General features: G+C 37.7%; 1 protein-coding gene across 3 annotated transcripts in view; it reads left to right on the forward strand.

The window, feature by feature from the left end:
- The first annotated feature begins 7,286 nt into the window (after positions 1 to 7,286).
- LOC116725378 (guanine nucleotide-binding protein subunit alpha-11-like) overlaps positions 7,287 to 16,233 on the forward strand; it is a 29,740-nt gene continuing 20,793 nt past the window's right edge. Inside the window, exons 1-2 of one of the 3 annotated variants that reach the window (XM_032571372.1) lie at positions 7,287 to 7,827; positions 8,197 to 8,471. In XM_032571372.1, the coding sequence (XP_032427263.1) occupies positions 8,336 to 8,471 (136 nt within the window). In that variant the 5' untranslated portion in view covers positions 7,287 to 7,827; positions 8,197 to 8,335. The remainder of the gene's footprint in view (positions 7,828 to 8,196; positions 8,472 to 16,233) is intronic. The other 2 variants (XM_032571371.1, XM_032571373.1) reach the window with 2 other exon arrangements.

The following is a 16,233-nucleotide window of genomic DNA, read 5'->3' on the forward strand; positions in this document are numbered from 1 at the left end:
AACTTTAAATCCTTCTTCAAATTCTTCCAGGTGGCAGGGGTGTAAAAGTTTAAAAGCCTTTTTTTTTCATTATCAAAATCACTTCTGACCTACGATGTCCTGAGAGTGTAGGCTGTAATGGCTGAAACTTCTGGGCAAAAGTGATCATAAATATGTAGATGTCCAGGGTTTCATTCATAAAATAAAAACCAGCAAGTGGGAAAGTCTGCAGTCAGGAAAAAAGGGACAATTTGCTGTAGCATAGAAAGTGCAGCAATAATGACTGAAAACAATGATATACAGCATCCAAGCTTTTCAAATGCTGAGCTGAGGAGTTCATAAATAGCCGATCCACATAATCTACCAGGAACCGAGTGGCTGAAATAATGAGGTGCCTGATACGTAACATTTATTTTCTTTTCCAGCTGGTGTGTTGTTTAATTTAAAATGTTTTGTTTTTTAATTGCTTTTAGAATAAAGTGATGATGATTGTGATTACTTATTATTTATGTATTATTTTGTTTACTTATTAGTTTATTATTCAGTTACAACAAATGCTGCTGTTTCAATTTACTGAAAAAGGAATATTTCCAGTTATACTGTGACTGAAAGTTCAACAAATTGAAGAGTATGTGGTGATTAAAGATGAGGCAGAACAGTTTTGTACGTGGTTCTTGTCTTGATAATGGTCACACCCTGGGTTTATTGTTCCAAAGTAAATAGCGGCCTCCGAACTGTGACAGCTGGTGAAATATAAATGGCTCCTGACTGTTTCCTTCATGTTTTAGTTTGTATTTTTTGTTTCAAGAAAGCTTCCAGGTGGTTGGATCTTTCTCACGTTCAGGATCCTTCGTTGCAATTCCCTTAAGACCTAAAAACGAAACAAACTAATTAATAAAACTTTATTTTGAAAGTGCCAAACCAGAAGCAGACTCTTTTTGAATTCCTTTGGCTTTACCGTGTTATGACCGAGGGTGCAGAGACTGCGGATAAAGTTTCGGCCGCTGCAGGAGCTCACTGCTTCACGTTTCAGCCCAGTCCGAGAGAAACCACGGACCGCAAACATTTTGTTTTACTTTTCATTTCTAACATAACTGGAAAGCAGATTTGCACTGCTGTATGTCGATATTTGATTGTTTTCCTGTGAATTTTAGGAGTTAATACGTTCGTTTGATGTTTATTCTTAGAAATAAACATTAATTATGCAAACTAAAAGAGTATGATAAATACGTATCTATATTACAAACCATATTAAGCACCTACCACATGCCAAATGTTGCAATACATCACACTGAGCAAAAAATATCACTATAGCAAAGGCTTAAGAGACACTATGCTGCAGAATTTCAAAGCTAAGATTTTCTATTTTTTATTTATGCAGTTAGATTTCTTGGTTTTTTAATTCTATTTTTTTAAGTGTACAGCCGATATTTAGACACATTGTCTCTCTTTGGATGCTATTTAGATGTCAATCCTTTGTTTGAGGGTGCAGAACCGGTTATTCAGGCTTTCATGGTTTCACATATTGAGATCATCTGAGCCCTCCTGTCCTATGAGAAAAGGGTGAGGCAAGAAACCCAGAGAAAAGAGTATGAACGGGTGCTGTTAGCATTCACCAATATAAAGATTTAAAACGAGGCTTAATTTTAACAAATGTTCATAGGGGTGATGTGTTTTGTGTCTTGGGTTGCTCACATTTGTGTTGAAACAGAGTAGAAAAATAATAACTAATGCATGTTATTTAGATGAAAATATTGGTTCATTGCTCAAAATCTTCAAACGTAGGTGTTCCAGTGACAACAGGTGTATAAAGTTAAGCACCTGTAGGCAAGCAGACTGCTGTTCCCAAGAGTCTGTGTAAGAATGGGTCCCTCTGAGAAGCTCAGGGAAATGGAGTGACGCAATAAAGTGGTTTCTGAAATTTCCAAAAAAAACTGGATATCATACGTTGGTGGGAGAGGGAGCTGTTTGGAGAGCTAATGTTGAGGCGTCAAGTCTAACAACAGCATGTAGAGTCAGCAGTAACTCAAAACTTTAAGTAGTCTTCAGAGTAGTTTAAGATCAGCGAGCGGGAAGCTTTGTGAAACAGGCATCCACAGCCAAGAGCAACTGTCTGGATCCAGTTCTTACACTAACTGTGATGCAAAGTGTAGCATATATGTTTGGATTCTGGGAAGAATGTGGGAAGGAAATTTTCACCTTGATTATTTATTGAGCATTTCTTCAAAGTCAGGTGAACAGGTATACAATATTAACAACCTTTATTATGTTTTTAATTATGTTTATGCACTTTTTATGGCATCTGTAGCAAATACATTGAACTACTAAAAACAACAATATGAAACAAAAATTTTTTAAAATTGCAAATAGTAATTACCTTGCTCCTTTCTTTCCTTTCCAGCCTCTTTAATGTTCCCATTCTTGAGCTTTAGCATATTGAACTCTAAGATTTGGGCATAAAAGACAAGGAATGTCTATCCTACATCACTGGTAAGGAGAGTTTGGCAACTGTAACATAATACCCCAAACATTGCATCCAAGAAGTCATTTAAGACACTCTGAAAGGATGGCAAGGATGAGTGCAATTAATTGTACTGTGCAGCTCTAGTTCCAGTGAAAGAATTCTTAATGCTGCAGCGTAAAACATATGTTGGACTATCTCCCTTTCCAATTCCAACATGACTGCGCACCAGTAGACAAAAAAAGATTCATAAGGATCAAGTTATGTGCCAATGGTCAGGACTCTGACTCTTGGCGAAAGTAATGGAGTTTCTTTGGGATAGATGAGAGCAGAGTCTGTAAACCATGCCATTTCATCCAGCATCAGTGCTTGACCTCCCTAATGCTTTCCTGCAAGAGTGAACCTATAAACAAACGTGCAAACAGACAAGGATAGTAATCCATGAAGAGCTGAAGCTGCTAAGGGTAGGCTGACTTCATGTTGTATTCAATTTGTGACAAATGGGGTGTCATCAAATTTTTGGGGGGAATACAGTATATGTATAAATGTGTTAAATATTAGTCTCAGAAGCAACAGAAGCAAATTACATAGTTTGTGTTTGCAGGCAGCAATGTTGGCATTTATATTCCGTTCTTTTGTGAATGATTGTAAATTGTTTCAGGGGTGCTTTTTTAAAAAGAAAAATAAATAATGACATTTATTTGAATGTAATTTGTCATAAAACATATATATATATTTAATCAGTTTCTATTCAGAATACATCCAAATCTTTCTAATTATGTGTTAACAATAGAATTAAATACAAGGAAACAATTGATAAGGAAACAAAGGTCAGAGTAAAGGTGACACAAGTACAGGGAAATCCTGTACGATGTGTGTGTACCTGAAAAGTACCCGTCTCTTTCTTCTTGCAGCAGTAAAACAAACGTTTGGCATCGCTATCAGCCTTCTGTGAAGTTTCCCAACCTGTTAGTGATAATATGACACAAATTCCTCTCCTCATTCATGTCATGAATATGCAGCAGGAGACAAACTGTCTCTGTCACCATATGAGGTGCAAATCGGAAGATGATCAGCGATTACTCCACCAGCGTCAGCTCTCAGACAGCGTGACAAACCCGGCAAACCCAAGATAGAGAGCTGCAGGCATTTTTTGTGTCAACAAAATTTCTAACAGTACATTCAGTCAGACACAGCATCTTTCAGCTCTTAAAGTGTAAGTTTGGCTGTTTCATATGTTTTCACCTCAACATTAAAAAACATCAGTAATTCAATACTGTTGATGGTTTCTTATAAGGTTTAAGAGTCCAAATTTGAGGAAATTCTCATTTTTGCAGAAGTGAAGAACACTTATGATTTCACACTTCCTTATGGGAGTACTGTATGTGGAAAAAAATATATAAATATATCGTTTACTCAGGCCCTCCTGTATAAAAAAACCACTAACATTTATTTGAGACATAAAAACAAAACAATAGCAAACGTGCATAATCATGGAAGTAGATGCATGATTTAACATATGTTGCTGTTTAAAATGTAAGTGAAGTTCCTGTTCATTGTACCTCCTCAATGAATGAATGAGTTTATCTACTATTTCATTAGGTGGAGCTTTTGGCACAAGTTGTAGCTCAACCAAGACATACTGTAGGCATTCAGGACTACATTGTTATGATTCATACCTGAAGATCTTCCCAATCATACCAAACATACCACGTCCTTGTGAACATCTGTCATGTCTCAATTTGTCTGGCTAGGTGCCATTTGAGCCGTGAGAAATACAATCTGAAAACAATGAGAGACTAATCATCATTTATTTTTATGGAAGGAAAGGGGGGACATTTTTATTTTTTCAAAATTAAGTAAACCAGACCTTTAACTTCAATTTAAATTTGGATTAATACACACCATTTAAAGACCTATGGGAAAAAGGGGGCAGGGCTTGGGGTGTCATTGTGATTTTAAGATAAAACTTAAAATCCTAAAAATGCATTTGTTTCTTGTAAAACAAAGTAACAAAAAAATGTGAAACACGCCAAGTACAACAGATGCTCTTAAAACCTGGTTACATCAAATGTCCAGAAGATGTCGCTTTGCTCTGCAGGATTTTAGCATTTGGACAGAAGAAGAAAAGCTTTGCTAATATTCTGTTTATCACCTCATCTGTATGAAGGGTCAACAGTGTCTCAGATAATTAAATGAAAAATGTGGTTAATAAATAATTATATATATGGCAAATCACATAAAATTGGAACTGCACAAGTTAAACAAATGTTTTTAGCTGCATTTTAATCAGTTACGGCCCTGGACCTTATGGGCTGGCTTGCAGGCGTCTTGTTGTCTGTCTATGTGCTCCTTCCCTTTACAGGTGCTGCTGATTGGTGAATTTGGAGCACAGAGCTTTTAAACCTGGCCGTCTCCACCTTCTGGGTCGGCGTCCACTCTGCTCTTGACGCTTGTGGTGCTCTGCTGCCAGGCCTTAGCTCCCCTCCTTTTGCACATTTGAGTTTGTCTTTGTTTTTACACTTCAACACTTCCATATGCACTCATACAACACATCCAGGCATTTGCGCTACACCACTGATACTGACATCCACAATCCATTGTTGTTTTTTGTTAATAAATATTCCTTTTTATGCACTTTAACCACTGCGTGGTCTCCCGTTTTGTTATGACTTTGAGCCAGCCGTAACAGTTATGTTCACTTTTTTGTTTTTCAAGTTTTGCTTCCAGATGTATGTCAAATTACACTATGTGTGTAGCAAAGATAATGCAGACCTTTTCAAAAAAAGTGGAGCAAAAGCATTACCAGTAGCACCATAAAAAAATGTCACCTTCAAGATTGCAGTACATTATGAACAGTTGTTCATTCCTATGTCAAACACATACCAGACTGTAATAAATGCAGGGATAGAGAACATATCCTGCTGTGGTTCCGATTTGTTTTACCTTTCGAAACTAATAGGGATACTGCAATATATGATTAGTAAAATCTTGCAGATTAGAGGCTGAAGTGAAGTAAGAAATCTGAGGGATGAACAGTCATGATGATGAAATTGAGTATTTGATATTTTCTTTGATAAATTTATTGTAATATCCACAACTGAAAGTTTTTAGTGATCCTATTGGCTTTACAGTCTTTCTTTAAGGTTTTTACATGTTGCAGAAGTGCTAACTTCAGTGTTTTCCTTAAAAGTATCCAAGCTAAGCCAACACAAAGTAGTTGGCTTAGAGACCGTGAAATTAAAACATAGGGTTTAAACGAGTTACCAAAAGATACCGCTTTACTGCAACTTGTACTTACTTGTACTTCTACACCAGATTCTTTGAATCTCAGATTCTGTGACTCCAGAGGGAGTGAAATAAAAATGGTTGCATATTTTGATAGTTAAATGTTCAGGCAGTAATTTGGAAAATTTGGGAGTATAAAAAAAATATTATTGACCTGGAACATCAGAAGATGAATCCAAATACTGACAAGCCAAATGATAGCTAGTAACAGTTAAAAATAAATGTGACCCAGTTTTTCTTTTTATAGAAAACAGTGATTTGAAAATGCAACATTCTGCATTTACACACACTTCTTAAGCCAGTGGTAGGTAAATTGTCAAGCACAAATACTTCATCTTCTATTTTGGTCACATTTTCTGTTAATAGCTCTTAAAATGTGACCAGCTGTGTTTCAATTCAGCGGCTTAACAACGCCCTCTGGAGACTTGATGCAGAAAACACAACCGATTCTACATCGGGACTGCCAGGAATGAGATGCTATTCAAAACTTTGTATTCATTTGGTTATGCTGCGCAGCTGGAAGATTTTTTTTTTGCGTTCAGTGATTTATAAACCAACAACAGTATTTTAAAATCAATTCTCTGAGCTACAGTAAGAGAGTACAATGACTTTAGAACTGGGGTGATGTGCTCTATCTTCCTGATTTTAGTCAGAACAGGTAGCAGCTTTCTGGATCAGCTGCAGCTGTTTGATTGATTTATTTTAGGCAGTACTGTAAAGATAAAGATAAACAAGTGGATGAGTTTCTCTAGATCTTGCTGGGACATTAGTTCTTTAGTTCAGTTAATGTTCTTCAGGTGATAAAAGGCTGACTTTGTAAACATCTTTATGTGGCTCTGACGGTTCAGGTCAGAGTCCATTACTACACCCGGATTTTGAGCCTGATCTCTAGTTTCTTGCAGTAATAACCAAAGCTGTGCGCTGACTCTAGAACGCTTAAGTCCAAAGATAATAACTTCAGTTGCGTTTTTGTTCAGCTGGAGAAAGTTACAGCACATCCACAAATGTATCTGTTCTAAACATCTGTTTAGTGCTTGGTTTGGAGTCACTTGGTGACATCGTACTGTCACCAAGTGACAGAGCTGCGTATCATCTTCGTAGTTATGTTAGCTAATATAATTTCCTGTAATCACCTGAGCAAGTGAGAGCATATATATATTGAATAAGAGAGGCCCTAGGATTGAACCTAGGGGTACTCCACATGTGACAGTGTTTTTACTAATAAAGGTACTGAGTAAAGTCACCTAAGTGGTCATGTGGTTAAATAAAGACTGCTGTTCACATTGTTGACCTCTTGTCTTACTCCACCGAAGGAAACATGTGAGAAGCAAACATCCCTGTGGATCGACCTGCTGCTGTTTGACAGAAGATGGGCGTTGCCTGTCAAATCAAACACCGATCTCTTTCCCTGTCACGCCTCCAGAATAAAAGCACTACTTCCTCTCAAGCAAACTTGGGAAATTCTCCATTAGGGAGGGTCTCAACCATGGGTTGTCACATACTCTGTTTTTATTGGTTGAATCGTTTGTCAGCCAGCTACATCTCAAGTGACGTCAGCAGCAGCAGCAGCAGCGCCACACCGGGGCTGTGGAGTGGGTGACGAGGAGCGACCAGAATCACCAGGAAAAATTAAAAGGAGCGACAAAATGCACGGACAATAATTGTCAGCAATCTATTTTCACATCTTGAGGCTATTCCGTCACCGAGATCCCCGAATAGAGTTTAAGGTTAAGGCCATGGCGGCTGTCTGTCATTCCAGGCTGTGTGGCTTTTAGGGATGGTTTCCTTGGCTAGCCTACCCAGCTAACAGTTAGCCTCACTGGGTTCCAGTGTGGAAGAGATAGCAGCGACAGCTCTGCGCTCATACTCTCGTTTGGATTATTCCCGGGCTTGTTGTTCTCCGAGGACCATGAGACAGTGAGCCAAGCTGTCTGGATGGACAGTTTGACGGCGATTAATTGTCACAGCTTGGGCGTTTCTTCCAGGGTAGGTTTTTCTGGGCGGCTAGGCTCGCACTCGGCCAGGCGACCAGGAGAAGGGATTGTACAGATGTGGCCGTGGCAGCCTGTTGTGTCCCACCGTCTCTGGGCCTGAAGTTGGTAGTTTTGTTTTTCTTTTCTTCATATATACATCTGTTTTTCATCAAGGAAAATTGCTAAAAGTGTCTATAAAATAATGAACAGTTGCGAATTTATTTAGTCGTTTAGCACTCCAGCGTCTAGCTAGTTTTCCAGCCTAGCTTCTAAGTTAACGCATCCAAACTAAAACCAGCTCAATTTGGGGAGTGCATCAAATTAAAATGTGTTTATTGCACGTCTGGAGCCATCTAAAGTGGACATGTTGCAGTGCAGATTTTCTGTAAATCTCTCATTGTCCTCCTAGTTTTTAAAACATTTCTTTTTACCGAGACAAAGCTGTCAAATATTGAACCTTTGACGGCAATTTCTTTTCTTTTTTTTTTACATCAGCAAAGAAGGCCAAATTCTGCACAAAGCAGCAAGACTGTAACCAACTTGAAAGTGGACTCCTGCACTCTGATACTCTCGGCGGTGGTGTAGCCCGGCGCTCCTTGTCAGACGGACTTTTCCCCCCCCAGCTCATGCGGTGATGACTTTGGAGCCCATGATGGCTTGTTGCCTGAGCGAGGAGGCGAAGGAGTCCAAGCGGATCAACGCTGAGATCGAGAAGCAACTCCGGCGAGATAAGAGAGACGCACGAAGGGAGCTGAAGCTGCTGCTCTTAGGTAGGTCTGCATGATCACACAAGTGATTGGTTTTATGTTTTTTTTTTTTTTTTACATTGTTGTAAAGATTGCTCAATTTGAGCCCGGTGCACCCAAAGCCAAAACTGTTGGACGTAATTGCACGGTGCAGGTCGCACATGCAAAAACACTGAAACCACAATTGCTCAAGCCACATTACTCAGGCCACCACAGGATTTGTTTGGGATGTGATATGCAAAAATCTAAAATCACACGCGGTTCAGAGAGGAGAGTGGTTCCTGCAGGACAATGAGTGGAAACAAGAACTAAGCTCAGAGCAGTAGGCTCAGATGCACAGGATCAGACTCGGTGATGACTCTCCTAGCAAAGACCCGTAAAAAGTCTGAAAATAGACAAAACCTTTATTGTGGCGGCAAAACCTCACACTGAAAAGGAAAGAAAAATCCAACCTTTCTGGTTTCACTGCAGCTTTGTAGCGAAAAAAAAATAAGAACATTAACAGTAAGATGGAATCACCAGAGCAACATATGTTGCTAACCATACCGATTTCTATAAAATATACGTAAAATGAGCTATTTTTTTAAAGTGTTTTGCTTACTTTAAGTTGACTGGAGTTTCTAGGATATTTTTAAGTAGACTGACGCTTCTCATGGTATTCTTTAAATCAGAATTGGTAAAAAAAAAAAAAAGGACCAATTCCAAGTTTTTCCAGATTTTTCCAAATCTGCATTTGTTGTTCATGACTTTCTGTTTCCTAGAGATATAACTGACAACATTTTAGCCTCTCTTTAAGAGCGGAAAGATGGGTGAACATGCTTTGTAAGGCAGATGTGACTACAAGGCAAGGATAACTTGCCTACATTTTTCGTATCTAAAGTCTGAATAATATTTAATAATCTGGAACTGTGGAAAAAAAACAGGAAAAAAAAAATAGAACTGACTTGTTTTCCTCTGGTCGTCCCATTGTGAGGTTGGTAAGGGAGGTAAACATATCTACAAATCCCTTTTGGAGATCTGCAGCAAAGAGTTGCTTCATGAAATCACAAAGGCAGTTTCAAATGTCTTTTAAAATTATTACCAATTACCAATAATTGTTGAGAGCTCTGTGTATGTGACAAAAGAAACAAACCTTTTATCTATAGTTTTTTTTTTTCACTGACTACTTAGTCTTACCTGAGACTGTCTTTATGAGCTGTAATAAAACGCTTCAGGTTTTGGTTTCCTTTTCTTTTTACATTTCTACTAAACAAATTCTTACCATTGTGATGAACCTATAAACAGCAGCAGAATGATAGAGTACTGTAACTCTAATTTGCCTCTTTTGTAAAATATACACAAAACATTTAGACCCTATAATCTTGGCGAATGAAAAGCAAAATTAACAACATATTCCATTCCATGTTTTATTAGCCTACTTTAGCATTACCATAGATTTATGTGTGTGTAAAACAAGAGAGCAAGAGTTGGCTTTTAATTAAGTCTGCTACAAAGGAGGCAGCTCTCTCTGGATGTCTGGCCTTGGTACGGCATTCATTCAGGTGGTCTACTTTGGGAAATGACCGCTGCCCTAGGAGTTGGCTGATTTCTAAATGAGACTGGAGTAATAAAACCTTTGTGCACTGATGTAATTGTGTTGATAGAAGTTGCTGGTTACACTGAAGCAAAGGTTTGGCCCAGGATTCGGGTCTGCTTCTCTGAAAAACTGGCAAAGACTCAGGATCATGTTAAAGGATACCTAACTCTGGTTTGTTGTCACAGCTGACTGAATACACACTTCCTGCTTGTAAGGATGTTCTCTTTCATATGAGTCAACACAAGCAAGCATAGCAACTTGTATTGATAAATGTTTCCTTCTTCGATGTCCTTGGTAGTAGTATATACTTGTGCCGTAGTGTCACTAAGTTGAACCGTTTACCCAGTTATTAAATGCACTAAGAACCATCGGTGTTTCCAAAATAATAATGCCGAATCTTGATATTTCCTGACAAATATGTGGACAAGCCTGTTTTAACGTCTTCTTAGTCAAGTTACGTGAAACGGTGTGGGCAGTAATTCATCATCATGGTTAATTCAACGCTACTTTTTTTCCCCTTCTCCTTGCCACCATAGGAAAATTAAAGTTGATAGATTTTTTTTCTCTAAGCAATTTGTGCTAAGGGCTTAGAAAATACCTGTATATTTAAACGTAGCTTTTCAAATTGCAAATGTGAAGGCCTATCGCAATATTTAAAGTGTCTTCCAGTTCTAGGGTTAAATGTTCATCAGTATTTAAAGCTTGTTTATCGTTGAGAATGTGTTCTTGCATTATTAATGCATAATAATGCAAGTGGTCTCATGTTTTGAGACCATTTTCATTACTTGAAAGTGGTCTCAAAACTATTATTGTTTATCACAAAACACGGTTTCCCCCAGTGTCTTACAAGCCTGGCTGGCCACCAGGCTTTACTTGTACCCCACCAGGCTAAGCATTACTTATTTATTTAAGTCTTTTTAAAATGTTTGCATTTTTTAAGATTTTATAGTTGGTGTTCAGGTATTAATCTTTCAATAACACATGATTATCAAGTGATATTTTCAAATTTCCTGTCAACTTTTTAACTCTAAAACATGACGGGCTGCTGGATGAATGACTGCCCTAGCACCAAACCACCGGGCTTAGCAAGTTTTCTACGGGAAACCTTGCAATAACTTCTGGGACAATTTATCATCCAGCAACATTTATTGTGACAGGCCCAAAAATGTGCACCCATCCAGCCTTTCTTCTGATGCACATTTGCTGTACGTGTCTCTTTTAAGAGGTTGTAATTAACCAGTCGGAATACACTGACTACACTTGTGTAGTTCTTTTCTTGTCATGCTGGATACTCGAGGCACTTTTACCTCAGAGCCACTTTCACACACACTCAGTGCTGATAAATTTGTGGCTCGATACTAAACTCATGGTAAACTTGCTGCCCAGGGGTGGATCAACATGTGGGGAACACCTGAATTAAACTGACAGCCTTACAATTGCAAGACTGCTATTCCAAAAATGTGAATGAGTCACCTTATAAAGTTGGCAGACGGTCCATGTTTTCACTTGAATTGTCTTTATATATTTTTTTGTTGTTGTTGTAGATGCTCCATAGACTTCCATTTACTGTTTGGTGATCTACTTGTAGTCCTGTTTCCTAAGAAATTTCTAACACCACATCAAGAAGTTCGAAGTGCTCTTATGTCTGTTTTTAGATAAGTGGACTACAAATTCTTGCAGGGTTCTGTCTCAGGCTCAAAAATAATCAGCCCCTGTGGGACATTGTCAGTTGATTAAATGGGCAACATACAAAGTTGACTAGCCACAAGCTAACCAACGAATACAGCGCTGGTTCAAAACAAAACTTGAGGAGCTGTTTAAACTGAAATGAAACATAGTTTATTACAAACTAAGAAGAATAAGGGATATATTTTGCAGACTTAAATAGTATAGCAATGCTGCTTGTAAAAATAAAGTACGGTAACTACTTACATGTGCATGTCACTTTGTCTAACTACAAGTAGCACCAGGGTTTGCTAGAAGTCAGGTGTTGGTTATGTTGGAAAAGCTGCACTTGTTACCTGCCTAATTTTTGTCAACTTAAATACATGTATCTCTGACTTTTAAAAACCTAATTTTTGACTTTCTAGAGATTGTGGGACTTGAAAATATAGAAATGAACAAAACATTTTCCTCAAAGCACTGCTCTACTGACAACAAACTTAACGCATTTTAATTTGCCTTAGGGAACTTGGGGAGTGCCAATGAGATCACTAGATTTTGGTAAAGTGTCAATATGCCATCAAGCTGCGGTAATTATCTGACCTCGATTGGATATTACAAAGCTGTATTTTTGTGTTAATGTAGATTACCAATGATACAGAATGTAATACACCATAAATTACAAAATTACATACAGTTGTTAAAGCAATAATGCATTTTAAATACGTTTAAATACGTTTGGAAGAGTTTAACATTTTGAGATGACATACACCTTTCACGAATAAATCACGTTGTCACAATAATTTATTCAGAAGAAATACATATTAATTTAATTCCAGCTTTGTTTTAGCCAGTATTCGTTTGAGTAGCAACATAAAACATTTCCTATTTTGTTTAAACTACATCTTCAAACATTCAATTGAAAGTGCTTCTTACTGGAGCTCGCCATTTCAGTTGACTAGTTTTTCCTGTTTCTAATAATGAACTGGAAAGGTGACTTCTTGAGAATTATTTGGAAGTCGCAGTACTTTATGCTTTCGGTCACCATAAAAGTCTAAATTGTAGGAGGCTTTTTTTCCTGCTTCTCATAGTGTTAGTGAGTTGTGGTTGTCTCACTTCTCTTTCTCCAGCTATTATGGACATCTTTTATCCTTTGAGTAGACCTACATGCTCTATGTAGCTTTATTATTACTGGCTTTGTTTATTGGACCGCCAATAGCTACTGCCTTGCATTTGTATACATCTGTTTTGGTTGTTTCACTGCTTCTGGTGGCAACATTAAAATTAGCATTGAAGCTTTAATCAAATGCTTGTACATCTGGAAAAAATTTAATACTTAATATTTCTTGACAGTCATATCAATAAGTAAAACTGAGACCGAATAAAGGCTATGGTTGTGCCAGAATGCATTGATAAAACCTGCTCATCAAACTGTTAAAATATCAATAAATTCTTGAAATGAAATATTATTGAAATCTTTTCAGTCCCTCCAGGATTTTGTGATACTTTTTGTAATTTTTGCAATAAAAATCAAAGTGTTTCTGGTAGTAATTGGGAAATATTCCTGCTTATTTATGACAGTAAATGCAACTTATTACTTGCAAGTAAGAATATTTTTGACAATTTTTGAGAAAAATCTGCAATAAACCTCCGATTATTCGTGCAATAAAGTGTGGGGATTTGTTTTCGCATAAATTTCAACAATAGTTCTCAAGAAACTGAAGCAACTAATATAATTTGGCAGTAAACGATAATTAAAAGCTATGGTGGACCGGATTTGGTCCATGGGCCTTGAGTTTGACATGTTAGGTGTTTCCTTGCTTCAGCTCAGGTGATTTCATTTAACAGGTGTTTGCTGAGATGTAGTCAGATGAATCAGGCGTATTTAAGCAGGGAAACATCTAAAAGGTTTGGGAAACACTGCCGTACATGACGACTTTCACTTTTTAAAATGACTGGCAAGAAATCAATTATTGCACGTTGACACAATACTCTATATTTTTGAAATGTACTAGTATGAGCTTTTTCAGCAAAACGTGTGCAACTCTGACATTGGTCTATTGCGTTTGTTGCTTTGTTCTGAGTTAAACTGGAAGCTCTTCATGTGGTGTTGTGGCTAGAGCTCTCTAGTTCTGGTTTGGTGCAGCAGAGTGAGACGCTCATCTGCTACCTGTAAGAAACACTGGTGGTTTTGTTTGAAGTTTTAGGGGAAGGCAATTATTCCAGCTGTTATTCCAGCAACATGCCGTCGTTCCCCTTTGGTGTGGTGAAGAGTGGAGCGGTCGGAAGAGCAGTCTTCTGCTCTGTACTCTATGAAAGAAACCAGTGACTAAAATGTGCACAGATTTCATTAAGTTGTGACTTCAGTTTGGATTTTTGCTTCTTTACATCCAAATAAAATGTTGATCTTCTGTCGGACAAGTTTAAAAATTAACATCCCTTATCTGGTAAATGTGTGTCCCTACTCCCAGTGTGTGTCTGCCCTGCTCATAAATGTGTGCTCAAACTAACTTGAACAAACTCCTTATATTTTTAATCAAGTGAACACAAATCCTTTTTTATAAGACCTATTGTTCCCTTCTCTTTTAATATTTATATACTCAGAAAGAACCAAGCTACTTCATTACCTCTCTGAGCTACTATTGCTGTCTGAAGAAATTCACTCTGCTTGTTCAGAAACCAACCAATCAGAACCAGGAGGAAGGCATAAGATGATATCACTAAGACCCTCCTCCTGGTTCTGATTGGTTGTTTCTAGTTGGTACTGGTGAAGAGAAGGAGCAGCTCTTTTTTATGTATTGCTGCTTTAAAGAAGAAAGTCTAGGAAGATATTTTAAATACTGTTCATAATCTCTTTGTAAATTAGAAATCATAAGGTCTAAGCATAACAAAAAACAGTAAAACTATTTGACGGGATGTGCATAAAACTGACATGACACTGTCATAAACGTGACATAACAACTGTCATGAACATGAAGGAGTTTTTATGAATGTTTGAGTGTTGTCATGAAGTGTCAGTCGGTAAATAATGACACTTAACGCAAAGTTGTTTTAAAAGTTGCATTAAAAATCCCAACTTTGCATGATTTTTGCAGACAATGTCACTTTAGTGCAAAGTTGACCCTTTTAATGGACTTTCAAAGCAACTTTTAGAGCAACTTTGCACTAAAGTGACATTATTTACCGAATGACACTTCATGACAGCAGTCGTAGACTTTCATAAAGACTCCATGTTCATGACAGGTGTTATGTCATGTTTATGACAGCGTCATGTCGGTTTTATGCACACCCCGTCAAATAAAGTGTTACCCAAAAAACAAGTTGGCAATGGGCCACAAAATTCTGACCGTTGCATCTCTGCTAGTGATTCACATCTGTTTTCTTTTCATTTATTGCTTTGTTTTAATAGAGGAACAGATCATCTGCTGGCTCTTCTTGGCAACACAACCTGCCTCTTCCAGTTTCTCTTCCCATCTATTGCCAGCATGGTTAGGTAGACACAGAACATGTGGGTAATGAGAACACATGCAGGTATATCATGTAACTTGTATTTGCACAAAATGCAATGTGACCTAAGAATCTATTTCAAATATGTACTTGGTATCACAAGCACAAACGGTGCAGGATCAGATGTGAGAATATCCGCAGTCATGCTGGAGTTAGTATTTTATTTGGTCATCACATTTTTCTTTAAAAATATAACTTGAAATTAACTTTCCAAGTTTAAAAACTTTGAAAGATACAATATTTACCCATACTTTATTTAATTGTATGTTTAGATTTGCTTAAGGATTAAGAGACTTGAAAACAAAGATCAACATCCAATTTTAAAACGGCTTTAAGTCAAGACTTTTATTTTTAGAAGATTGTTCGACAGCAGTTGGGATTTTAAAGATAATGGTTGGATTTAATCAAGCTAAGACGTTAAATCTCATCTACACACCTCTTCAATTCACAACATCAGGGCTGCAATCAATCCATGCAAATGGCAGGCAGAGGCAGGACTGATAATTAAAATATTAAGATTTTGAATTAAGACATGCAAAACAAGCATGCAGTTGATCTCGCGTTGCCTAAACGGGTTAGAACTATCTGGGTTAATAAGTATTTGTTTTTGGCAACACCCAAAGTTGTCTCATGCATGGAGCTGCCTACGCCCATTATGGCTTCTCTTAGCAAATCTTACAGTGAAATAAGCAGATAAGCCTCAAGTTGGCCATATTTGTTTGCCTCCATGTTGGCTGCTTCCAAGGCAACGGCAAACACGGTTGGCTTTTGTTGAAATAACAAAACTGCAGACAGTGGAGCTGAACAGTCCACACTGAAAAGCTAAAAATGACCCAAAAGAAACTGGAGGGTTTGTTTGTACAGCAGTATTTTTGGACATCACAGGGATTCCTCCTCATATCTCAGCTCTCCTCAAAGGGATTTAGGCTTGCTGAAGGCAGAGGTAGAGGATACTTTATTAAGGCCTCACATGTATAATTATGCATTGGTACGACTGATTGTTGCTGTGGCTAAATTTAATCTGTCCTTTCCCAAGTAATT

Source organism: Xiphophorus hellerii, chromosome 9 (assembly GCF_003331165.1).
Source record: "Xiphophorus hellerii strain 12219 chromosome 9, Xiphophorus_hellerii-4.1, whole genome shotgun sequence".
NCBI classification, from domain to species: domain Eukaryota; kingdom Metazoa; phylum Chordata; class Actinopteri; order Cyprinodontiformes; family Poeciliidae; genus Xiphophorus; species Xiphophorus hellerii.